Here is a 26,424-nt window from a genome sequence, read left to right as displayed (position 1 = left end):
GAGCCCCACATTGGGCTCTGTGCTGACAGCATAGAGCCTGCTTGGGATTTTCTCCGTCCCTCTCTCTCTGCCCCTCCCCACTTGCTCTCTCTCTCTCCCTCTCAAAATGAATAAATAAACTCCAAAAAAGGGGCACCTGGGTGGCTCAATCAGTTAAGCAGTAGACTCTTGATGTTAATTCAGGTTATGATCTCATGGTTTGTGGGTTCAAGACCTGTGTCTGGCTCTGTGCAGACAGCTCAGAACCTGGAGCCTGCTTCAGATTATGTGTCTTTCTGCCCCTCTCTGCCTCTCCCCTCTGACTCTTTCTCTCAAAAATAAATCAACATTAAAAAAATTTATAAACTTTAAAAAATGCAGTTGTAACAAACTGAATAAAAAATCAAAAGGTGAATGAAACGTGGCTTGCCTTTAAAAATCATAGAAAAGTGGGGTGCCTGGGTGTCTCGGTTGGTTAAGCATACAACTTTGGCTCAGGTCATGATCTCACAGTTCAGGAGTTTAAGCCCCACGTTGGGATCTGTGCTGACAGCTCAGAGCTGGAGCCTGCTTTAGATTTTGTGTCTCCCTCTCTCTCTGACCCTCCCCTTCTCATGCTCTGTCTCTCTCTCCCTCCCTCCCTCTCTCTCTCTCTCTCTCAAAAATAAACATTAAAAAAATTTTTTGAAAAGAAACCGCCCTCAAATGATACTCAGCCCCAGCAGTTATAAAAACAACGTTCATAAAACTGACATTAGTTTGCCTAAATTTAAATTATGTAAAGAGTTTACCATAATGTTTTTACTTTCACATTCGATAAAATTAAACAAAAATCAGTATTACTAAAATCTATACAGTAATGACAATTGAAAATAGTTGCACTTTGATTATAGAATATCTAAAAATATATATGATAAAGACTTCCAGCTTAATCTCTGCAGCAGCAGAGACAGAAAGACACAGAAGACTGAGGGAGAATGAAATGAGGGACAGGGCAAAAAGATCAGTGGTCCCTTTTTTTATGCAAACATAAGGGAGATGGACAAACTGACATACGATATATTTAACAACTGGTAAGATTTAGCCTTAGACTAAATTGCTGTAGACCATAAAACAGTAAGAAGGCTTTGCCCATTCGTCTACCTAGGCATAGGCACCCTTCTTCTGTCAACTTGTTATTTGGTTTGGCAAGGCTGAAACTCTCCTTGGTGTGTGGGGCCCCCGTGTGGGAATGGGACAATCTCCATAAGTTGCTCAGATATGCTGATTCCCATCCTGGCTTCCTCAAGTCAACAATACCTGGACTTTGGTTTCTACTTGTTTTGACCAAGTTCTGTAGACAGAAAAGGACAATGAAGGACTACAAGATAAAGCTACCAGGGGGGAGAAGAAGTCTAGATTGGTTCCATATAAAAGCTCATGGGTTGGTGAAAGACGGCTGCTTAGGCCACAGCAAATGGTTGCAACTGGATAGAATCCAGTCTTAACACAGGCCCCAGATCAAGGATCCCTGCTTGATGTCTCTGCCTTTCTCACACAGATGATCCCAGCAAAAATGGGTGGTTTCCTATTTAGGAACCCAGGACTACATAGAAGAGATGATCATACAGGCATGACAGTAAAGACAGAACCCCAGGGTTGTGTCAATACACTGCTTTGTACTTTGCAGGGTTTGTGTGTGGGTCTGTCAAGCCCTCGTCCCAGCAGGTGTAATTCCTCAGGGACTAGGTCTTGTTTCTACTCCACCTTCGTCTATTCAATCTGCCCCCATCCACGCATGAGCAGAAATGCCTTTAGATTTCTGGCATTGGATAGCTTGAATTTGTAGGGATTTTGTAGCTTTTCCCCTAGGCTAAGAATTTCTATGAACATTGATGGAAATTTTGTGAACTGTTTGTAGTTTCAAACAGCTATTACATAAGTCATCTCATTTTTTTATTTGGAAGTTCAAATGGAACAGCCAAAATGAAACTAATGGCATTTCCTTGATAGCCGTGGTGGTAGAAATGTTTCTGTTTTACACATGGCAAGCTATCAAATTGAGGCCTAATTACTTTACGGTTTTCAACAGGTGGTTCTTAATGGCAAAGCAGTTATCACACACTTAATAAGAACAGGAGCTAACTAGGTGGACTTGGATGTTTGATTATCTATTTAAGCGTGTAATTGCATTTTTCAATATAATTAGCAATAAATTGAATGTGTAAGTTAATAGATGTGTTTCCCCACATAAGTCATTATAATTCAATGCAATACTTTAGTTTAAAGGCATTATTTCTCAGTTGATAGCAATATAATTTCATGATTACTGTTTTCCTTAATATTTTTTCTGACAACAAAATATATGTGATTAAAAGACATGTTTTAATAAGTTGAGATGCCAAGATAAGTGTAATTATATTTTGATTAATTTAGACAAAATTTATGGAAGTAAACATTCATATTCTAATAGTTTAATTTAAATAATAAAATCAGCCTTCTTACTCTGCTATTGACAATTAACCCTAGCATTTTCTGGGACTGTATTATAAATGAATATAAAAAAGGGATTAAGAGGCATTTGATTAAACTACTAGTCACACTATAGTCACTATTTTTCACAAATTATCATGTAGAGCAGCTATTCAGTTAAATCCTGGATTCTTTTAAGGAAAATATAAAACAAGATTTAACATTAATATAAAATAGCATTTTTCCTCCTAAATGGTAATTTTAAGTACAGTTAAACTATTCTTTACATATTTAGTAGGCTATATTATTTTTCATGTGTAAATGATTCTGTAGACACCAGGTCAATATAATACCTCTTTCCAATTACCATTATTTCATTGTATCTGCATTCAATATAGCACATAATTGGTACATAACTGATATATGTGGGGCTATCTTCTAGGGGTTATAAATTCCCTCCTCAGGTCAACATATGGCAGTTTCTTTCTGGAAGGGTATAATACTATAAAACTTTTCCTCTAAAGGCTGTCTTGTCTCTCTCTCTCTCTCTCTCTCTCTCTCTGACTCTCTTCCTTCCTCTGTTCTTCCATCCTTCTTTTCCTTCTCTCAAATTTCTCTCCTTTGCTGGCTTTAAAGAAGCAAGCTCCTTGGGGTGCCTAGGTGGTTCCGTTGATTAAGCATCTGACTTTGGCTCAGGTCACAATCTTACTGTTTGTGATTTCGAGCCCCACATCGGACTCTGAGCTAACAGCTCAGAGACTGGAGCCAGTTTCAGATTCTGTGTCTCCCTCTCTCTCTGCCCTTTCTCTGCTTGTGCTCTGTCTCTTTCTCTCTCTCAAAAATAAGTAAACATTAAAAAAAAAGAAACAAGCTCCATGAATGCCAGAGCCACTAGAAAATTAATTCTGCCAATAACCTGAGAGAGCTTAGAAGCAGCTCCTTCCTCAATGGAGCCTCTGAAGAGAATCCAGTGCTGGTAGATCCCTTGATTGAAGACGTAACAGACCTTAAACAGAGGGCTCATCTAGGTCATGCCCAGACCTCTGATCTATGAAAAACATGACACAATAAATGTGTACTGTTTTAAGCCCCTCAGTGTTTGGCAATGTGTTATGCAAATACATAAAGCTAATACAGACAGAGCCACAGCGAGGTTAGGCATGCAGCCAGTCTGCTCCTATGGGACTTTCTAAGGCAGCCATTATATTTTTTCTTTATTTTTTTTTTAACATTTACTTATTTTTGAGAGAGAGAGACAGAGAGAAAGAATCCCAAGCAGGCTCCAGGCTCTGAGCTGTCAGCACAGAGCCCAATGTGGCACATGAACTCATGAACCGTGAGATCATGACCTGAGCTGAAGGTGGACGCTTAACCGACAGAGCCACCCAGGCACCCCCCACATTATAAATTTTACCCACAAATAGTGTAACTTTTTGCTTATTTGTGAGGATAAGCTCTGCCTTCATGTCACCTGCATTGATTACTCAATTAAAGTGCCAGCCCATGATGAAAGCCCTTGCCACAGTCGTGTTCTCACCGCTTTGTTTCTGAGGATGATGACACAGTAGCGCGTGTGCATGTCAAAGGGAAGAAACAGGAGCTCCAGGCTTGAAGTCCTCTTCACTCCCAGGTGAAGAGTATGAGTGGAGCAGAAGAATTCTCTGATGAAAGTGGACTTAATTGCTACCAAAACATGAAGGAGAATTTGTTTACATATCATTTCATAAGTGCTGTTCAAATAAAGCAGCTGTTTCAATTAGTGCTTAAAGTTTTCAAATGAATTAAAAAAATATTCAAAGCATTAGCACGCCAAATTAGATGACACACGCATTTGTAATGAAAGTGTGGGCGACACTGGCACAAGCTTGAGATCGTAAATAATGTGTAATTATGACCCTCAATTAAAGATTCCTTAACAAATAATTTCTTTACAAAGGGAACTTCACTAGTATTTACAATTAGTCCGATATACGTATATAAATGGCAAACGGGTCATCCTACCATCTTCGACTTTTTCTGTGGACTATGTAATAGTTCACATAACAGGGTGTAATAGCTTGAACTGGTAATAGAAGAATGTTTTATATATATATATATATATATATATATATATATATATATATATATACATACACACATATATATATGTATATATATATACATATATATGTGTATATGTATATATATACACATACACACAAATATGTATACATACAAATATACATACACATACACACACACATATATATAGTTGGATATATATATATGTATATATTGTTGGTTTTAAAACATGTCTATATGTTCTTCAACACTGCCTTGGATGTGGTGATATGGTGGGGCAGTCTTAGTGATTTGATCTTAATGAACATTACGCTAGAATGCAGCAGTGTGATTTCTGACACTAGAGCAAAAATGTAATACAGTTTCTTCCTAATCATCTCTTTCTTGGCTAACTTGCAGTTGTCATCCTGTGAAGAACCCTATGCCACATGAAAAGGCACATGTAAGTGTCTAGGCCAACAGTCCCACTTGAGGTCCTAGCCAAAAGGTATTAACCATCAGACATGTGAGTAAGGAAGCCTTTGGGATGACTCAAGGCCCAGCCTCCATCTGACTTAACTTCACCAGAGACCCTGAGAAAGAAGAGTCTAGCTGAGACCAGTCACTGTAGAAGTGTGAGAGATAATAATGCTAACACATTAATTGTTTAATGCTACTACACTTGGGATGGCTTGTTCTGTAGCTAGAGATAACCAGAACATTCCTATATCCACTGTCCTAACCATATTCCATTCATATGTTCTAAATCTATAGTTATTTTGCGAAACAAAGTAAATGTGTGTTCTCCTTATCATTTTAAACATGGTGATACTTGCCATCCAAATGGGTTTAAGCAGTTCAGAATTAGCCAAAAGAAACATCGAAGTCATTTATCTAAATACATTCATTGTACGGGTAAGGAAACTAGGATTGGCGGTGAAAAGAAAGATGTGGGCAGAGTCCTGCAAAGGGTCATGAACATGAGAGGCTGAGGACCAACACCTGGGCCTCTCCTTCCAACAGTGATACCTTGAACTTTCCATTCTGTCTATTGTCATAACCAGGCTTTGTTGAGTATTTCATTCACTAGTACACTTTGCACATAAAAGTCAGACGTGAAGACGAATAAAAGCTTTTCCTTGAGGTACTCACAGGTTTTTAAGGCGTTTGAGAAATGCCAACAACTCTCAACATCACCACTTTCAGGGCTACTCCCAGCATCCCTGTCATAAGTAAACAGGAGAACAACATGAACCACACAAAGGAAACTCAAAAACAATTCTCAATCTTCCTTAAATCCGATAGGTCCTTAAAAATTATGGCTACCTACATGATCTGCAAAGACCACAGACACATTTCACATGTCACCTTTATGTGTATATGGTTTCAGAAATTTTAAAAGAAAAGGCAAAAAGGAAACTAACAATCATTCATATGCACACCAATGTTTTGTAAAATTTAGTAAAAAAACACTTTTGAATACTTTGGACAGAGAAACATTTGATAATAATAATAATAGTAATAACAATAAACAAATCCTGGGACCCCAAAGTAGTGGTCTCAACCTAGGACTACATAGGTATTCTCTCCAAAAGGGCTTCTAGAACTTGATTTCTTGAAACATTCTCTTCTCTCAGCTGATGTTTCCAATTTGCTTCTTTCCCATAAGGACAGAAGGAGATATGGGCAGCTGTTTAATCTCCGGTTGCATTTCTGAAAATTAATTAGCAGATCATAGCCTGTGGCAACTGCCTCCCATGAAAGGTTCCATATCTTCCAGAACCCATCAATTTTCCCCAAACTGCTCTCCTCTTAATATTCATGATTACTTTGCTCAGCAAGCTGGCAATTAGCATCTAGGCTCTCAGATATGGTTTGCCTGATTTTTTTCTGAGAACATGAAAACCTTGTCATCTGCTTTCGCCTGAATATGATGCTGTAAAATATATGGACTATCTCCAAGTTCTAACCATATTGATACCTTTTCTCCACTCCTTTTCTTTCCACAACATTCTTAATAAGGTTTACCACATCTTGTAATTATTATCAGCTTTACTTCAACTCACAGACATTCTGATTGGCCGTTCAATATTTTATGTAATTTGAACATTTGATAGATACTTTAAGGCTATCAGAGACATATTAGATAGATAATTTAGCATTTATAAGGGAGACTACACAGAGATTGGAAAGAACAACAAAGAATGCTTATTTCTCAGTGCATGGTTCCACCACCATCTCGATAATGGAGCTCTGGGTAGAATGCCTGATTAAAATCCTCAGATAATTTCAGAACTTCATTTTGTTCAATACTTGTAATTGCTAGTCCTTCAGTCATTTTTTTCATAATGAATAGAAAAGCAGAGCAATTTGACTTCATCTCCTTTTTCTTTTCTTTACATATTTTCTTGAAGAATAGCCAATGAAAGTGCCTTTTGATTAAATAAGAGTTGCCTCATCCTCAAAGCAGACTCTCAAACCCAGAAAAATTGAGTTACCTGTACTTTTTATGGTAAAGACAGAAAAAAATTGCTGCAATTTTTGCATTAATTAGTTAATGCCTTAATTGCATTAATGATGATCATGATTAATTAAGAGAAATCAGAAAATAATTTAATAAAATAATTTGGTTCAGGAAAATTCTATTTTACCTGATCAATGTTCCCGAGTCTAGAAATTCAGTGATAAACCCAACTTGCTTACAAAACTAGTACCTTGCAGGTTCAGAGACACAACAGAAAATCAACTCTACCTTTGGTTACTCCTTGCACCTCAGTCTATGTTATCATTTTCCTAAATGGTCATCAATTATTGTTGAAGCCATGGCAGAAGGGGCATTTTTAAACCATGGGTCTTAAGGGAGAAATAGCATGAAAAGAGGCTAAAATTATATAAAATGCTATAGATCAAGCAATGGAATGCTTTCTAGTAATTTAGTAGGAGGTTAAGGTCAGGGAGTGAAACCTATCTATGAGGTATGAAGGGATGACATTCCTTTTTCCTCTGCAGTGATGGTACGCAGCTCTTTTCAAGCTAAGATGATCAAAATGACGTTGAACCGGCTCTACTCAGAGCGTGAATAAACCCGCCTGAAGAATGACTTCCTACTCAAGCCTTTTCTAATAGGGAAAGAAGATCTTTATTATAAGCCTTCATGAAGATACTCCTGGGCCAGCATTCAGGGCGGTCTCCAAATCAAAGAAAAAATTTTCTGGTCAAAGACTAGTTTTCACGAATTATGGGAAGAAATGTAAGAGGGTCAATTTTGAGATTGATTCTGTCCTCCATGTGTCCCAAGGTTCTTCAAAAAAGGAGGGTGGTAAAAATGGGATGTTTGCTGCCATTTGTACCACTTTGGCCCCTGAGCAATTGAGAAGTCTGTAAAGCAAGGTGCACGAACCTTGGGCGCAAGGACAGAGTGGATCTGTGAATTCAAATGGGGAAAAACTCCATCTTGACTTCCATTAGCTCTTAATAGCAATTTAAACCAAACCACAGTAGTATTTGCTGTAATATGACTTGGCCACCAAATAATCACAAATATGTTTATATCACATTTCAACTTATGTACATATCTTAAGCTATTATTTACATTCATAACTACTTTTAAAGTATGATAGTTATTATGTATGCCAGTAGATCTTACTGCATATTGTGTTAATGAAGAACTATATATATTTTAATATATTACAATTTTTAATATTTTTCTATCTGCTGGTATATTAGTTTCCTCTGTGCCATAGATTGAACTGTATTGCCCTTAAATTCATATGTTGTAGCGCTAATGACCCAGACGACTATATTTGGAGAAAGGGACTAAAAGAACATTATTAAAGTTAAATGAGGTCATAAGGGTGGGGCTCTGATACAACAGAATTAGTTTCCTTATAAGAAAAAATAGCAGTGAGCTCAGTCTCTATGTACACACAGAGGTCACGTAAAGCCACAGCAAGAAGGCTGCCACCTACAAATCAAGAGAAGAGGCCTTCGAATGAAGCCGACCTTGGCCACACCATGATCTTAGACTTCCAGCCTCCATAGCTGTGGGAAATAAATTTCTGTGGTTGAAGCTACCCTTCCTATGTTATTTTGTTATGGCAACCTGGGTAGATTAAGATACTCTGTAACCCTTGCATCTTATTTTAAGTACTCACAAAATATTTTTCTGTAAAGTAGAATAGGCTTCATCAGGCTGCCAAAGAGTGTGATGACATTAAAAGCAGGTATGAAAAGCAGGTATGTAAAGCAGGTATATAGAGCAAGAGGACCAGGGCAGATGGTTACTCTTAGCACACACATCTGGCCTTTGATTCACTCAGCTTTCCTTGGAGATATGCCTAATTCTAATTGTCACCAATTATTCACTGTAGTACAATGAAATATTTTAATATCATGGCCATGCACAATACAGCTTTCTGGGTTTTGAGCAAGAATCAGGACTCAGAAAAAATATCTCTCGGGCCTTCTTTCAGGTGGGAGGCTATTCTGGGCCAAGCTACCCTGGAGACCAGAATGAATGAAGAAGCCCCTAAGCTCATGGGGTATACAGTCTGTCATACAAAGTAGGTCTGCAACAAATAATTACAAAGCAGAAGGATAAACACTTCAACACCTTTTCGACTTTCATTCACACTCTCCTACAATCCATATGCAGAAGCATATGTCTTGTATTTCCCCTTGCCCGTCCCCTCCTCCACTGCCTCAGCAATTCCTTCCTCCCAAGCTCCTTTTATACTTGTAGGAAAACTCTCCCTTGCTCTAGATTCATGCCATCAAAATCCTACTCATGTTTCAGATCCCAATTTGTAGACGATAAAGAACAGCAGAGTATCGTATATGCATGAGAAAAAAGTGCTTACTACCTCATTATTCTTAAATGCCTTGTTCTCCAGAAAGATCTCTATAATACCTAGATAGTGCTATTCCTTGCCAAAGAGCTCACAGAACTTTTTTTTTTTTTTTTTTTGGTCAACATATATTACTGAATGCATTCTGCCCTGTACAATCACCTCCATTTATGTAGATTTGTTTTTCCTTCTCTATTTGATGGTTGGCTCCTTGAGAACCAGATCTCTGACTTATTTATCCCAGTATTTCTCTGGTACTATGAACACTGCTTGAGGGGCCACTTAGTAAGAATTTATTAAATGATAAATGATTCAATGTCACTGGAAAAAAATATCAAGTCATATCACTGAGGAGATTATTTATAAAGTGCTCATTTCTGAGCACTGTTGACCCATCATTTAATTTTAAGTGTCGCTAAAATCAGTCTCTTGTTCTGATCCCTTTTCATAATCCTGTGGATTTAATTAGAATAAAAACTTCTTAACTGCTCTTGCTTATGCTTATGGATCATTTTCCCATAAAGTAAAATGTGTGATGAATATAAAGTTTTATCATCCATGTGGTTCCAAATGTGCTGTTTTATATGTATCTGTTGCCTTAAGAAGAGCAGTTTATAAAAAGAGGCATTTTTAAAAATTTTAATAAGAGACTTTACCTTTTTTTATGCCACCTCAAAGATAATTTCAGCACTTCACTGCTCATTTGAGAAGAGAATATTTATTATCTGGGGAAATAGTGACTGAAGTGATCTATGGAGGAGTATCCGCATGTGCTAGGTCACACTGCAGGAGCATCCCATATCTCAGTGGATTAGCACAAGGTTACTTCATGCTCACATTACATGTCCAACCTAGATAGATAGGAAGCACTCAGAGATCCTTGGTGAAGGGGGACTCCGTTTCTTTTTTCTTTTTCTTTTTCTTCTATTCTTTCTTTCTTTTTTTTTTTGACTGTTGCCAAATGTTTATTATCTGAGTAAATCAAGCAAATGTAAACTACCTCATCACACATGGAGACTAATGAAAAGAATAAGGTGCATTTCTGTCAAGGGGACTCCATTTTTATACTTGCTTCTTTAGTAATTGTATCAGGGAAAGGGAACACGAAAAATTGTTCACTGGCTCTTAAAGCTATCCTTTGGAGAAAAAGTTCAGCACTTATCCTCAGATGCCATTGGTCAATTAAGTTATATGTTCACACCTAACTCCAACTGGGAAAGTGCAATATTACCACATGCCTAAAAGGAATAAAACAGGGATATTTGTTAAATGCTTTAAAAAAAAAAAGATTACTGACAGTTTATGGAATATTTTTTTTAACCTTTTCTTGTTCTCTTGCTGATTAGACCTAGCAATCAGACTGGGTTTTATTGAGATAATGCTTAATGGATGGTATATTACATACAAAAGTTATTAATGACTTCCATTCCGGTCATGATTCAAAATGTATGTCCTTAAATTTTATTTGCATATGGAAATCTATTCAAGACAAACATTAAGGAGAGCTTTAAGAAAAACAGAGTGTGTAACATCACTTAGTATTATTTTATTAAGATGTATTTAAAGACCAAAAGGCCTCAGTATGCCAGTGAAGCCAGACTGATGAAATACTAGATACCTTTGTGGTGTTTGAAATAAAACTCTCTTTTGTGTCCCCTCATGGTGGAACTTGTTGGTTGCCTATCCCAATATCCATGGGCCCTTTCCTCCTCACTGACCAAACCTTATTTTATTTTATTTTATTTTATATTTTATTTTAAAGTTTATTTATTTTGAGACAGGGACAGAGACAGCATGAGTGGGGGATGGGCAGAGAGAGAGGGAGAGAGAATCCCAAGCAGGCTCCGCACTGCCAACAGAACCTGATGTGGAGTGTGAACTCACGAACCCTGAGGTCATGACCTGAGGCAAAACCAAGAGCTGGATGCTTAATCAACTGAGCCACCCAGGTGCCCCCAAACCCTCATTTTATTTTTGATGTGTATGTGGAGAACGATGGTTTTTCAGTCTTCTTGCCAGCTAGATCTGGCCAACTGGCTACAATCAGAAATGCTGTGTGCTATTTCTGGGAAGCTTCCCTAACTCAGAAAGAAGAGGCACACTTTTATTGTGCTTCCTCCTTTCTGCTATCTATAAAGTGGATTTGATTGTTAGAGCTCTGGATACTTTAGCTGATTCTTGAGAAAGTGAATAAAGATTTGCCTGCTACATGAACTGGATCCTACAGGTGTTATACAGTAAACAGGACCCCAAAAGAAGGAGTCATAAGTGCTTCTAATAAATCACTTCAGAAATGTCAGAAAAATAGCCTTTGGGATAAACCTGAGACTATTCTATTTCAACCCAACATGTGGATTTGGGGCTCAGCATTTAGCTGAGGCCAGGGCTGAAATGACAAACCAAGGTCCATTTCTTCTTGAAAAACTATAGCCTTTGCCTTTTTTAAAATCTCACTCTTACCTTTGACCTGAAGTGCACAGGAGTAAATGCTTAATACCTTAAACAAAAGGCCCTGAAACATTCTTTCAGAGTTAATCTACAGACATGTGACTACTCTACATTGGATCATGTTCTCTCTGACCAATACTCAATGTCACCACATCTGTATGTTAATTTTATGACAAGAAACCTTGAGCAAGGAACTAAGAAAGTAAAGTTTTATAAATATGAATGGAAGAAACTATATGAGAAAGAATGATTAATAATTTTGAGACATGATAGACACACTTCTTAAGGTGTACTTCATGCTGAGTTGGCAATTACTTTGGGGGAGTATTTGTAAAGTGTCCTTTCCAGCTCAAGTTAAATTATAAAAGTCTTAATACTTGTTCATTCCATTTTAGTTTAGATTTGAGAAGAATAACATAAAAATGATGTCTTTACCTATAGCTTCAGTAATTATGGAACTTTGGATCTAATCAAAACCATTCCAGAATATTATATGAAGAAAAATTATGTTAAAATTTGGAATACAGAATTTCTATACTGCGTTCCAAATTAAGAAAGGGGAACTCAGTGTTACTGTTCATTAAACTGATCCAAATTTGAGTTACTTATGCTCACAGATACCTATAGCATTGCCTTGCAATCTAACTCCGGTTTAATATGTGATACTATAAATTATTTGTGGTTGATGTGGGAAAATTATTTCAAGCCCATTCAGGTAAAATCTATGATGCCGAATAGCTGTTTAATCAAGAAGCAAGGGACTGAAAAGATAAAAACTTAGGAAAACTATTTACTGAAGAGTGTATGGGAAAACCAGCATTTCAGACTCCAAAGAAATTAACATAAAATACCTACAATACTATGAAATTGTACTACAATTCATATGGTATCTATAATGATGTTTTATCGCTCAAGGTATTAATTCATATTTTATTATTCATTAAAGTAAAATATAAAAGGAAGACTTTGAATGCCTTAGTTAAGCATGTAATTAGCATTTAATAAAACAAAGGCAGTGAGACAGAAATGGTTTTTCTTTTAACAATTTTTCTCACAGAATAGCAAATGAAGAAATCAAACATAGTAAATGTAATCCTTATAATCTCATGGAAATATTGGCTTAAATACAACTCGTTTTCGGAAAATAAACTATATTCATTTTAATCTTAGCAAGATTTGCACAAATCACTTTAACAGTGGTTATTCCTATGGTTTCAAAATTGCCAAATCCTTGACTCCTGACATGTTTTTGCATCTAAAAGGATGACAGTGTTGTCAAGCAATACACAGACAAAGGTATAAAATAAACTAACAACATAGTAGTCAACAGATGCATACATTTCACTAACACATACTTGCATTCTTCTCTTTTGGTTGAACTTTCTTTAACCTTGGCAACATTGTTTTTATTCTATTTCACATTAAATAGTTATTCTATAGTTAAAAATAGATAAGAAACAAAACAATCTAACTTTTAAAAGTTCTGCTTCTCTATTCCAAAGTCAAAGTTTCTTTCTAAACTAAATTCAGACTTCAGAATGTAGGTGGAATAAGCTTAAAAACAGTCAATTCTCATTATCCACAAATTAAGGTTATTTGCAAATCTGTCTCCTCGCTAAAAAGTGATTTGTAACCCCCAAATCCATACTCATGGAGCTTCTCCTGCTGTTTGTGGATATGTGGCAAACAGTTCCAGTCAATGGTCATACAAATTTCTAGTTAAGGTCAAACAAGGTGACACTGGACCTTTCTGCTTTAGTTTTCATACACAGGTGACCAGAGGATGGAGATAGTAGGAGGCATGACAGAAGTACAAATATTCAAGAAACTTCAGCTCTGGGACCAGGTGAACAGGGTTTGAAACAATTTGCTGGCAGCTGTTAGTGGGTCAGCCTCATGCAAGTTATTTAAACACTTCTAAACCTCATTTTCTCTGTGTGAAGAAAATAGAATCTACCAGGATAGCTTATTTTTAGGATTTACAGTTACAATCTATGTGATTACATAGACTTCTTCTAGAATAATATTCCTTCAGTCAGTATCACAATTTTGTAGAACATAATGACCACAAATAATGAGAATCCACTGTATTTAATCAAGTACATATTTATTCAGTTTTCCTGCACATAGCCTAGTAACACATAAGAGAATAGTGTAACTGTGAATAACATAAGTTATATATAATATCAATATTTTAAAGAAATGAAAACTGTTGTATGTTATATAACAATTTTAGTTGAAAACTCATTTCTCAGAATTCTCAGATAATTATGAGTATAAAATATATTCATACTTACCCACTGTTCTTGTGGTTAATGAGTTGTCCAGATTCAGTTAATTGAGATGGCAAAGAGATAAATGTTGAGGATTCCACCAATGTGACACTAAATGGGAAAAAAAAAGGCTTATTTTGAATTCTATTGTAACAAAATTCAAATGACCACAAAACATTCTTTAAAAATTTTCCCTCATTCATAAAATATAATTCGAATCAGAATAAATTATAGTTCAAAAAATCCACATGTTCTCATTTTGCATCTCAAAGCATATATATTAAAAAATGGGAAAGATCAGGGCACATGACTGTCTCGGTTGGTAGAGCACAAACTCTTGATCTCAGGGCTGTGAGTTTGAGCCCCACACTGGGTGTAGAGATCACTTTTAAAAAAAGGGAAAGATCTGGAATTGAAATATGTAAAAAGAATAGCCTTTTATATGGAAAGGCAATACTTAATTCTCAAAGCAAGGAAATTTGTAACACAAGTGACTGCCCAAATGATATTCCAGAAACAAAATGGAATCACATACTGGTCTCAATGTATTGTCAGAGCTGTACACATTTCATAATTTCTAATCTTATTTCCAAAAAAGAGAAATGTTTCTTTCAGGACTGGACATGAGATGAGGATACCTAGTTAATCAGTGCATTAGTAATTATGCTATCTTTGGGAATTACATAGCAATTCAGTCCTCCTTATAAGATAATGCTCATTCATTCAAGAAACAATTATGGAGACTCTATTATATGTTAGATGTGGGACCAGATGCTGGTTATACAAGCATGAATCAGTTATCCTCTCTGCCTTAGGTTGCCCATATTATAGTGGAGGATAGGGTGGAAATGATTCTCTTGCTGTGGGTGAAAGATACCAACAGCAGAGTTCTATCTGCAGAGTTGAAGAGAATGTGCATAATATTAAGAGCAGATTTATTCAAACTGGATTCTGTAGGGGCCAACTATAGGCTACACGAAGATGAACCACTTTGGTGCGAAGATTATTATGAGTCAAAAGCAATCAAAACCCAGCAGATTTATGCTAAGCTGTTCACCTTCCTCTCAACTTACTAAATTTACATAGGAAAAGAGATCCTATGCCAGGAAAAGAGCTATTAACAGAGATTCCTCTTTACCTAAGAAATTTATCTGAATAGGACAATCTTTGTTTTCCAGACATTTCCTCTCACCTTCTGGCTAAAGGTCTTCTTCCCCTTTGTATCCTCACACCTCTATCCTTCTCCTTAGTTCATTTTAGCCTCTTGTTGCCTCACTGTCTTTGCAATTTCATGTGTGTGTGAATTCCCCTTATGTAAGAAACTAAGTATGATTTTTTCCTGTTACTCTGTCTCATACCAATTTGATTCTTAGTTCAGGGTCTTGAAAAGCAGAAAAAAATTCCTCCTTCCCAACAATTCATTAAATAAATCTTTACTATGTCACAGTTATCTCATAATATGAGCTTTACAATAAAAATAGATCAATAATAAAATTAATCAAATGTTTTAGTATTGAAACACAAACACACAAGCAACTGCATACAAAAACAATTAAAACATTCATACATTCTAATGTTTCAATGTTAAAGGGTTCAGGACAGCCCCCATTCCCAGAATGTGCCTCTTTGGCATGCAGATTATTTTAAGCTTAATACAATCAAAACCTTCTGGACGCAAAAGAAAACTTTTGCCCCTCCCTTAACTATACAGAAGACTCTAAATTGGGGGTCTTTCCCCGGAATAAGCTTTATTAGCAGAAATAAATTCTACCCGAGTGACCCAAATGTATGGCAGGGCAAACATCTAATCACCAAACATCTGCTCTTTTTATTGTCCCATGAGGTGCATTCCTTTCCTTTAAAATCCCAGACCCCTGTCCACTTCTCCTTAGCTCGGGATGACATATATACCTCATTTTGACTGTCCTTGGAATTTCCAAGTCTGGGTGGATTCCCCAACCTTACACTATTAAATTTGATTTTCTCCTGTTAATCTGTTTCATGTCAATGTGATAGTTAGTCCAGCTAGAAGGACTCTCACAGGGAACCAGAATTCTTGCTCAATGACAATGTTAGCATCACTTTCTGTCCTTTTATTTTAGGTTGGTAGTTCTGAGAGTTTCATTTAAGGGTTATAAGGAATTACATCCATATTAAATACTAGACATTTTTTAAAGATACAAAATTAACTGTAGTAAAATGTTAACTATGAACTGTATAAGACATGTATCAGACTACCAGACTAGCTTATATCATTTTAAAGTTATAGTTAAGCAAAAGTAGGAAGAATTCCTCTCAAGAGAGTAATTTTAATTTAAATTAAGGCACTAAATTCTCATTTAAACCTCATTAAATTATGAGACAGAAAAAGATGTACAATGTTTCTTTATATTTCTATAAATCCAAGGTGAATCATAAGGGCAATTTATTTTGGTCATAATTTGTTCTGGCTAAAAAACAGTCACAAGGATAACACAATTTTACACACAAATAAAAAGACTAAAGCAGTAAAATAAATATTAGATTTTTCATACAGTGTGCATGTGTCATTTTGGGATAAAATAGCATTTGAAAAGTCCCTCTTAATTACAGTGAAGATGCCCTCCTTAAAATAGAAATATTAACTGTAAAATGAAATACAAACTGTCATTAAAATGGAAAAAAAACCCTATTTGATTAGTGCAGCTTCAGAATGGCAGTTCCCACACTTCAATGTGTATTACGATCATCTGTAGTGTTTGTTCAAAATACAGATTCCCAAGCTTCTACGTGCATCAATTATGACTTCATCAAGTCTGGCATGGGTTCGAGAAACTTCCATTTAAAACAAGCTCTCCAGATGCTTTTTATTTTTTATTTTTATTTATTTATTTATTTATTTATTTATTTATTAAAAAATTTTTTTTTAACGTTTATTTATTTTTGAGACAGAGAGAGACAGAGCATGAACCGGGGAGGGTCAGAAAGAGAGGGAGACACAGAATCTGAAACAGGTTCCAAGCTCTGAGCTGTCAGCACAGAGCCCGACGTGGGGCTTGAACTCACCGACTGCGAGATCATGACCTGAGCCGAAGTCGGACGCTTAACCAACTGAGCCACCCAGGCTCCCCTCCAGATGCTTTTTAAACAGCTTATCTATGGATTAAACTTTGAGCAGTCTTGATTTAGACCTGCAGTGCTCTAACATTAATGTAAAAACAAATCCTCTGGCAATGTGGTTAAATGCAGATTCTGACTCCCATGGGTTGGAGTGGGCCTGTGATTCTATTTGTCCAAACTCCCAGGTGATGTTGATATTGATGATTCAAGGATCATAATTTGAGAAGCAAGAGTCTGATCTAAAACAAAAACCATTTCTCAACTAATAAAACCAGGCTACCAGAAAAAAAAAGGCAAGGAATGGCAGAGTTAGAACCACCATATATTTACTCCTCTATAAAAGCAACAAAAACACTGGAAAAGATGGTAAAAATTAACTTTTTCAGAACTCTGGTAAATTAATGAAAGGCTTGCAACAATCTGAATAGTGTTTATTCAAGAAAAAACGCCACACCGTAGTAAGAACAGCACAGTTTGTGGCCTTATAACTTTCACATTGTAACTCCCATGTTCCTCACCACTGCTTAGCAGTAGGCTTGAAAATCATCCGCCTTGACACCAACGTAGTTGTAAAAACTGGCAGGCAGTAACATAAGGGGACAGACTGAGATTTGAGCTCTTCGAAAAAAGTTCCACCCGTGAGCATTGCTACTTTTTTATCTGTCTCACAACTCGCTGGAAAAAATCAGTTGGCAAGGTGATGTCTTTACTGACCTGACTCAAAGGAAGACGGCAATACTCAGGATGTTTGTTGAAAACAATCAGTAGCAATTGTACCTGAGGTTCCTACAGCAGTTGGATCAAACAAGTGTTTGCCCAAACAACAGAGGAAGATCTGAGGAACAAGATCTGGTTGAAGCAGCTTGCTAGATCCCCAGAGTATGTGAAAGATCTTCTATGTCTATGGGAGATAATGATGTCCCACCAAATAAAGAGTACTAATAAAGAAAGACATTTTTTTAAAAGAGCCAATTATAAATTTTGTACTTTGAGAGTACGATACCTGAAATAGAAAATCATTAGAGGAACTCAAGAGCAGGTTTGCAGTGGCACAAGAAAGAACCAGTATACCTGAAAACGGGCCAGATAAAATGATTATTTCTAAAGAATAAAAAGAGAAAACAATGAAGAAAAATTAAACGGTCACAGAAAACTGTAAACACCATCAAGGATAAACATAAGCCTAATCAGAATGCTGAAAAGATAGGAAAGAGGCAGAAAGAAAACGTGAAGAGATAAATGATGAAAAATTCCATTCCCAAATTTGATGAGAAACATTACTTTACACATCCAAGAAGCATAAAATTTTTTTTCAGGATAAATCCAAAGCAATCCAAAACTAGAAAATAATAGTCAAATGGTTCATGAGCCAAGACTTGGTAAGCAGCAAGACAAAACTAACTCAACACCTACGTTGTTCCTCAGTAAAATTAACAGTGAATTCCCATCTGAAACCCTTTAGGACAGAAGGTAATGGGGTGATGGAGTCAGTGAGTTGAAAGAAGACTGCCAATAAAGAATAGTATATACAAGGGTGCCTGGGGGGCTCTGTCAGTTAAGCGTCCAACTTTGGCTCAGGTCATGATCTCACAGTTCGTGAGTTCGAGCTCCGCATTGGGCTCTGTGTTGAGAGCTCGGGGCCTAGAGTCTGCTTCAGATTCTGTGTCTCCTTCTCTCTCTGCCCCTCCCCTGCTTGTACTCTGTCTCTCTCTCTCTCTCTCTCAAAAATAAAATAAAACATTAAGAAAAAAAGAATAGAATATATAGGAAAACTGTCCTAAAATGAAGGAATAAATAACAAATAAACAAAAACTGAAAAAATTAATTGCTAGCATATGTGCCCTATAAGAAATATTAACGGGAGTCCTTCAGGCTGAAATAAAAGGACACTAGAAATTAACTCAAAAACACATGAAATAAAAAACACCAGCATAGGTAACTACATAGCTATATGTATAAAACTAACTAAAACTGTATTTTCTTTGCAAACTTTTACATTTTGCTTTCTGATTTAAATGAAAAGGGTGTGAAACAATAAATAAAACAGTTTTACAGGCTTGTAATGTGTAAAGATGTAATAGGTCTAACACTAATAGCACTAAAAGGGGGTACGAAAAGGCGATATACTGCAGCAAAGTTTCTGAATTATATTGAAATTAAGTTGGTATTGATTTGAACTACATTTTTTTTTAAGTTTATTTATTCATTTTGAGAGAGAGAGAACACAAGCAGACAAGGCACTGTCAAAGCAGGACTCAAACTCATGAACCATGAGATCACAACCTGAGCTGAAATCAAGAGTCAGATGCTTAACCAACTAAGCCTCCCAGGTGCCCTGCAAAGATTTTTTTTTTTAAGTTTATTAATTTATTTTGAGAGAGAGAGAGTGCATTCAGGTGCGAGTAGGAGAAGGGACAGAGGGGGGGTGAGAGAGAATCCCAAGCAGGCTTCATGCTGTCAGCACAAACCAGATGTGGGGCTCAATCTCACAAACCGCAAGATCACGGCCTGAGCCAAGATCAAGAGTTGGATGCTCAACTGACTTAGCTACACCACGCTACATTATTTTGAATTAGGATGCTAATTATAATCTTCAAGGTAAACTAAGAAAATAAGATACAGTAGAAGACAGAAGGAGGAATAAAAACTTTACACAAAAATAAATATATACTACAAAACCAAGAAGTAATGGAGAAATGAAGGAACAAAGACATAAGACATAGAAAATAGGTACCAAAATGGCAGATATAAATCCTACTGTATCAGAGATTACATTAACTTTGTTTATTTATGTTTTTTTTTTAATTTTTTTTTTCAACATTTATTTATTTTTGGGACAGAGAGAGACAGAGCATGAACGGGGGAGGGGCAGAGAGAGAGGGAGACACAGAATGGGAAACAGGCTCCAGGCTCTGAGCCATCAGCCCAGAGCCCGACGCGGGGCTCGAACTCACGGGCTGCGAGATCGTGACCTGGCTGAAGTCGGACGCTTAACCGACTGCGCCACCCAGGCGCCCCTATTTATTTATGTTTTAATATTTATTTATTTTTGAGAGAGAGAGAGAGAGAAACAGAAAACACAAGCGGAGGAGAGGTAAAGACAGAGGAGACACAGAATCCAAAGCAAGATCCAGGCTCTCAGCTGTCAGCACAAAGCCTGATACAGGGCTTGAACTCACTAAGATTATGACCTGAGCCAAAGTCAGGACGCTTAACCAACTGAGCCACCCAGATGCCCCGAGATTACATTAACTTTAAATAGATTCAACACTCCAATCAAAATGCAGAGGTTGACAAAATGGATAAAAACAGATTAGAAAACTGATAAACATTAGTTCAAAGATACAAACAGATTGGGAGCAAAACATTTAAGAAGACATAGCATGCAAACAGCAACAGAGACCGGGAGTGTCCATAGTAATAATGGGCCAAATAGAACTAAAAGCAAACATTGTTTGAGCATGACACCATGACAGCTCCCCAGACCCACTCCCCAGGAAAATGAGTAAAAGTTGTAAAAATCAACTGTAATAATTCTCTAGAAATTATCCTTAAGGGAATATAGTAAATTAAGAAAAATCTATTCAACAATATTTACTGCATTCAGTAAGAAAGGCTATAATTTGTGAACCAAAACCCCTCGCTCCCTCTTCCTCCCCCACTCAGTAACACGGAAACCCTACTCCTCACTGGCACAGCTAAGAATACAAGGCTCTCAACTTACCCAGCTCCCAGTTGGAGAACTATAGTTTTCTGGGAGGTGTAGGATATCAACATTTCTCATCCTGCCCCCAGTACACACTGCTAAGTTCTGGGCAAGTGCAGCTGAGAGGAGTTGGGGGTATCCCTCTTCTGCCCAGTCACAGGACAGAGACTCTACATAGGTGTGAAACTGTCCTCACCCTAGCTAACAAAGTGCTTGTCTGGTGCTGGCAGAAGCAAAATAAGAAGACCTAAAGCTGTTGTCCCTATCTCACCTAGCACTTAGCACCTCATGCACGGGTGGTATTCGGGGAAAGTGCAACACCATCCCCACCGCCAGCTACAGGGCCATGGTTTAGAGATTTTGCCTGGAAGGAGAAGATGGCCTTAAAACAGACAGTTCTTAATCTCTTCCGAAAGGAACTGATAACTAGCTTCATTTTCAATAAAGTATGAAGAAGGTTAAGACCAGGGATGCTCTTAAAAATAGTACAGGTTGGGGCGCCTGGGTGGCTCAGTCGGTTGAGCGTCCAACATCAGCTCAGGTCACGATCTCGCAGTCCGTGAGTTCGAGCCCCACGTCGGGCTCTGGGCTGATGGCTCAGAGCCTGGAACCTGCTTCCGATTCTGTGTCTCCCTCTCTCTCTGCCCCTCCCCCGTTCATGCTCTGTCTCTCTCTGTCTCAAAAATAAATAAACGTTAAAAAAAATTAAAAAAAAATAGTACAGGTTGAGGTAAAGGGCAATTGGGAGTAGACTGGTAGATTCAATGGAAACACTGGCTAAACTGCATGCCTGCTACTTTGCTAGTAAACAACAGGGGAAAGGGACAGCTCGAGGACCCCTTGTGGGGACAGAATAAATCTTAATTAAACACTTACTTAAGAAACTATTACTTCAAAGGAGCCTAGATTTGATTGAATTTATCTGAGGAGCAATTTATGCCTCCTATAGAACTGGAATTAGCAAAATCTAATATATGGGTGTGGAGGCAAAAAGAGATAGTCAAAAGGAATCCTGCCAAAGCCACTGTCATCCCAGATTGACTGTGGGCATTCCCAAAGCTATGTCCCCCGCGAATTAACATCAGAGGCTTCATACTTTGTGTGTGGAGATTTTCTGGGGAGGATGCAAATATTACTAAAATAGGATGGTCAGTCAGTTAAGAAGTTAACCAACACCATTAACAATCTCATGGGAGATGGGACCGGTATTCAGCTGCTAGAATATATCTTTTAAAATGTTTAGTTTTCAACATAAAAATGATGAGACGTGAAAAGAAGTGGGCAAGAGAAACCACATGTTAACGTAACCAGCTGTCAGATTTAACAGAACATTAATTCAAGAGTGCCATTATAAATGTCTTCAAAAACTTAAGTATGGCCGAAGAAGTAAAGGAACATATGATGACAACGCAACAGCAAATAGAGAATATTAAAAAAAGAGACTGAAATAAAAGAACAAAATAATTCTGGAGATGGAAACTGCAACAACAAATATAAAAAAAAAAAATCACTAGAGCAGCTCGATGGTAGATCTAAACTGGCAGAAAAATAAAAAAGAATTAACAAACTGAAGACCGATAGAGATTAGGCAATCTGAAGAACACACAGAAAATAGAATAAGGAAAAAATAAACAGAGTCTAATACATATCTGGCTCACCGTTAAAAAAGCACCAACACACATGTAATGCAATTACCAGAAGGAGAGGACAAAGAGAAAGGAAAAGAAAGACTGAGAAATGAGGTGGGTGAGAGTGAAGCTGGACTGGGGCAGGGGAGTTATTCCAAAAGGTAATGTGAACCCAAAGGAACAAATAGAAACAAAAATGGTAAAAAAAAAAAAAAAAAAAAAAAAAAGGCTAATATAATGAAAATTATAAATGTATCCATTCGGTTATGGGCTGAATTTTGTCCTCCCTCACATTTCATATGTTAAAGCCCTAACGCCTAGTACTCTCACAATGTGACTGTATTTGAAAACAGGACCTTTAAAATGTGATTAAGTTAAAATGGGGCCATTAGAGTGAGCCCTAATTCATTCTGGCTAGTGTTCTTCTAAGAGGAAATGTGGACACACAGAGACTCCAGGGATGTGCACATGCAGAGAAGAGATGACGTGAGGGCACAGCAAGAAGCTGGCTATCCTCAAACCAAGGGGAGAGGCCTCAGAGAAACCCAATCTGCCAATACCGTGATCTTGGACTTTTAGCCTCCAGAGCTGTGAGGAAAGAAGTTTCTATTGTTTAAACCACCCAGTCTGTGGTATTTTGTTATGGGAGCACTAGCAAACTAATACACTACCCGTCTCTCAGCTTTCTTCAGATCATAAAAATTAAGCCAAAATTAAAAAAAGAAATACCAAAAAATGTTATGTAACATTACTGATTATTGCAACACCACTGATATGTCTGACAAAAACACCACAAAATAGGGGGAAATGGAATAGAGCTATATAAGAGTAACAAAAATGAAAAGGTGGGGCCCCTGAGTGGCTTAGTTGGTTTAGGGTTTGACTCTTGATTTTGGCTCAGGTCATGATCAGGTTGGTGGGTTTGAGGCCTGAATCAGGCTCCACGGCAACAGTGCAGAGCCTGCTTGAGATTCTCAATCTCTCAATCTTCTTCTCTGCCCCTCCTCCACTCACATACATGCTCGCTCTCTCTCAAAAATGAATACATTTGAAAAAAATAAATGAAAAGACAGCCTACTAAATGGGAAAAAATGTTTACAAATTAATATCCAAAATCAATTAAAAAAACCCCTCATACAACTCAAAAGCAAAAAACAAACAAAAAAACACACAATCCAATAAAGAATTGGGCAGAGGATAAGAACAGACACTTTTCATGCATATTAAAACATGTTGAACATCCTTACTCATCGGGGAAATGCAAATTCAAACCACAATTAGATATCCCCTCACACCTGCCATAATGGCTATTATAAAAAACAAACAAACAAACAAACAAACAAAAAGATAACAATGTTGGTAAGTATCTGCAGAAAGGGACCACTGGCATACTGCTGGTGGGAATATAAAATGGTGCAGCCACTAAGGAAAACAGTATACAGCTTTCTCAAAAAATTAAAAATAGCACTACCATGTCATCTAGCAATTCCACTTCTGGGTATTTATCCAAAGAAATTGAAATCAGGATTTCAAAAATATATCTTTACTTTCATGTTCATTGCAACATTGTTCACAACAGCCAAAATACAGAAACAATCCAAACAACCCAAATGTCCATCCACAGATGAATGAATGAATAAAGAAAATGTGTTGAGTGTATGTATATTACGGTGGAACACTATTCAACCTCAAAAAGGAAGAAAATCCTGCAACATGTGACAACATGGATGAAACTCGGAGACATTATGTTAAGTGAAATAAGCCAGTCTCAGAAGGACAAATCCTGTATGATTCCATTTATATGAGGTGTCTAAAGTGGTCAAACTCAAAAAGTAAAGAATAGAATGGCAGTTGCTAGGATTTGGGACTAGGATGAAAAGGAGAATTGTTATATAAAGTTTCAGTGATGCAAGATGAATAAGTACTAGAGATGTGATATACAATAGACTTAATAACACTGCACTGTGTGCTAAGAGGGTAAGTCTCATGTCATGTCAAGTATGCTTACCACCAAAAAAAAAAAAAAAAAAGAAATTAACACAAGGAAACTTTTGAAAACGATGATGGATATGTTTGTTACCTTAATTGTGGTGATAGTATTATGGCTGTATGCATGTGTCCAAACTCATCAAATTGCATACAGTAAACATATGCAGGGTTTTTTTTCTGTTGTTTATCAACCCTACCTTAACAAAGATAAACAATAGAGAATATCAAGGAAGCCAGAAAAAAGGTTCTTTGAAAAGATCAATAACACTGATAAGACTGATCTAGACTGATCAAGAATAAAGGAAAGAAGATAAAATTATTAAAATAAGGAATGGAAGAAGGGCCATCACCATTGACTTTCTAGGAAAAAAAGGATTATAAGAAAATATTATATAAACTTCTATGCCAACAAACTGATTACTTGGAGGAAATGCACAAATTCCTAGAATGGCACAAACTATCAAACCTGATTTAAGGAGAAATAGAATACCTAATTAGGCCCATAACAAATAAAGCAGTGGAACTAGCAATGAAATAAACTTCCCACAAAGCAAAGCTCGGACCTAGATGGCATTAGTTGTGAGTTCTACCGAAGACTAAAAAAATTAATACCAATCCTTCAAAAACTCTTCCAAAAAATAGAATAGAAAGGATCATTTTCCAAATCATTTTCAGAAGCTAGTACTAATGCCACAAAAAACAAAGTCATCACTAGAAAAGGGAATTACACCATTATATCCTACGATTATAAATGTAATATCTTCAACAAAATACTAGCAAATCAAATCTTACAACATATAAAATCATTATATAGCAAGAAATAGTTGCATTCTGCAAAGGAGGAATTTGAGAACTACTAATGTGGTAGACAGAGACGTGGGTAAATCCTGTCTCTGTTAAATCTAGGCCGGGTTGCCATTTTGGTTAAAAGTAATGTTAAATTTTGAGTAAAAATGATCAAATCTGGTCACTAGAATGCATGTAATTTGGGGGGAAAACATGGACATTTTTATTTTATTGTAAAGTACGTTTCATATTTGACTGTTAATAATTAAATTCTGGTTTTTTAACTGTAACATATATTACTCAGCGATCAAAAAGAATGAAATCTTACCATCTGCAACAATGTGGATGGAAACTAGAGTGTTCTATGCTAAGCGAAATAAGTCAGAGAAAGACAAATATCATATGATTTCACTCATATGTGGAATTTAACAAACAAAACAGATGAACATAAGGGGAAGGGAAGACAAAATAAAACAAAAACAGAGAGAGAGAAACCATAAGAGACTCTTTTTTTTTTAAATGAAATTTATTGACAAATTGGTTTCCATACAACACCCAGTGCTCATCCCAAAAGGTGCCCTCCTCAATACCTATCATCCACCCTCTCCTCCCTCCCACCCCCCATCAACCCTCAGTTTGTTCTCAGTTTTTAACAGTCTCTTATGCTTTGGCTCTCTCCCATTCTAACCTCTTTTTTTTTTTTTTCCCTTCCCCTCCCCCATGGGTTCCTGTTAAGTTTCTCAGGATCCACATAAGAGTGAAACCATATGGTATCTGTCTTTCTCTGTATGGCTTATTTCACTTAGCATCACACTCTCCAGTTCCATCCACGTTGCTACAAAAGGCCATATTTCATTTTTTCTCATTGCCACGTAGTATTCCATTGTGTATATAAACCACAATTTCTTTATCCATTCATCAGTTGATGGACATTTAGGCTCTTTCCATAATTTGGCTATTGTTGAGAGTGCTGCTATGAACATTGGGGTACAAGTGGCCCTATGCATCAGTACTCCTGTATCCCTTGGGTAAATTCCTAGCAGTGCTATTGCTGGGTCATAGGGTAGGTCTATTTTTAATTTTCTGAGGAACCTCCACACTGCTTTCCAGAGCGGCTGCACCAGTTTGCATTCCCACCAACAGTGCAAGAGGGTTCCCGTTTCTCCACATCCTCGCCA

At 36.9% G+C, this 26,424-nt stretch overlaps 1 protein-coding gene across 1 annotated transcript in view; it reads right to left on the bottom strand.

Moving 5' to 3' along the window:
- The window catches only part of CFAP47 (cilia and flagella associated protein 47), a 566,656-nt gene that overhangs the window by 265,537 nt on the left and 274,695 nt on the right, over positions 1–26,424 (bottom strand). Inside the window, exons 41-43 of the mRNA XM_047844880.1 lie at positions 14,063–14,149; positions 5,623–5,693; positions 3,968–4,113 (exon numbers count right to left, since the gene is read on the bottom strand). Of these exons, the coding sequence (XP_047700836.1) occupies positions 3,968–4,113; positions 5,623–5,693; positions 14,063–14,149 (304 nt within the window). The remainder of the gene's footprint in view (positions 1–3,967; positions 4,114–5,622; positions 5,694–14,062; positions 14,150–26,424) is intronic.

The sequence above is a fragment of the Prionailurus viverrinus genome, chromosome X (genome assembly GCF_022837055.1).
Source record: "Prionailurus viverrinus isolate Anna chromosome X, UM_Priviv_1.0, whole genome shotgun sequence".
Classification (NCBI taxonomy): domain Eukaryota; kingdom Metazoa; phylum Chordata; class Mammalia; order Carnivora; family Felidae; genus Prionailurus; species Prionailurus viverrinus.
The sequence above is the reverse complement of the archived record's forward strand: the minus strand, read 5'-3'. Positions and strand labels throughout refer to the sequence as shown.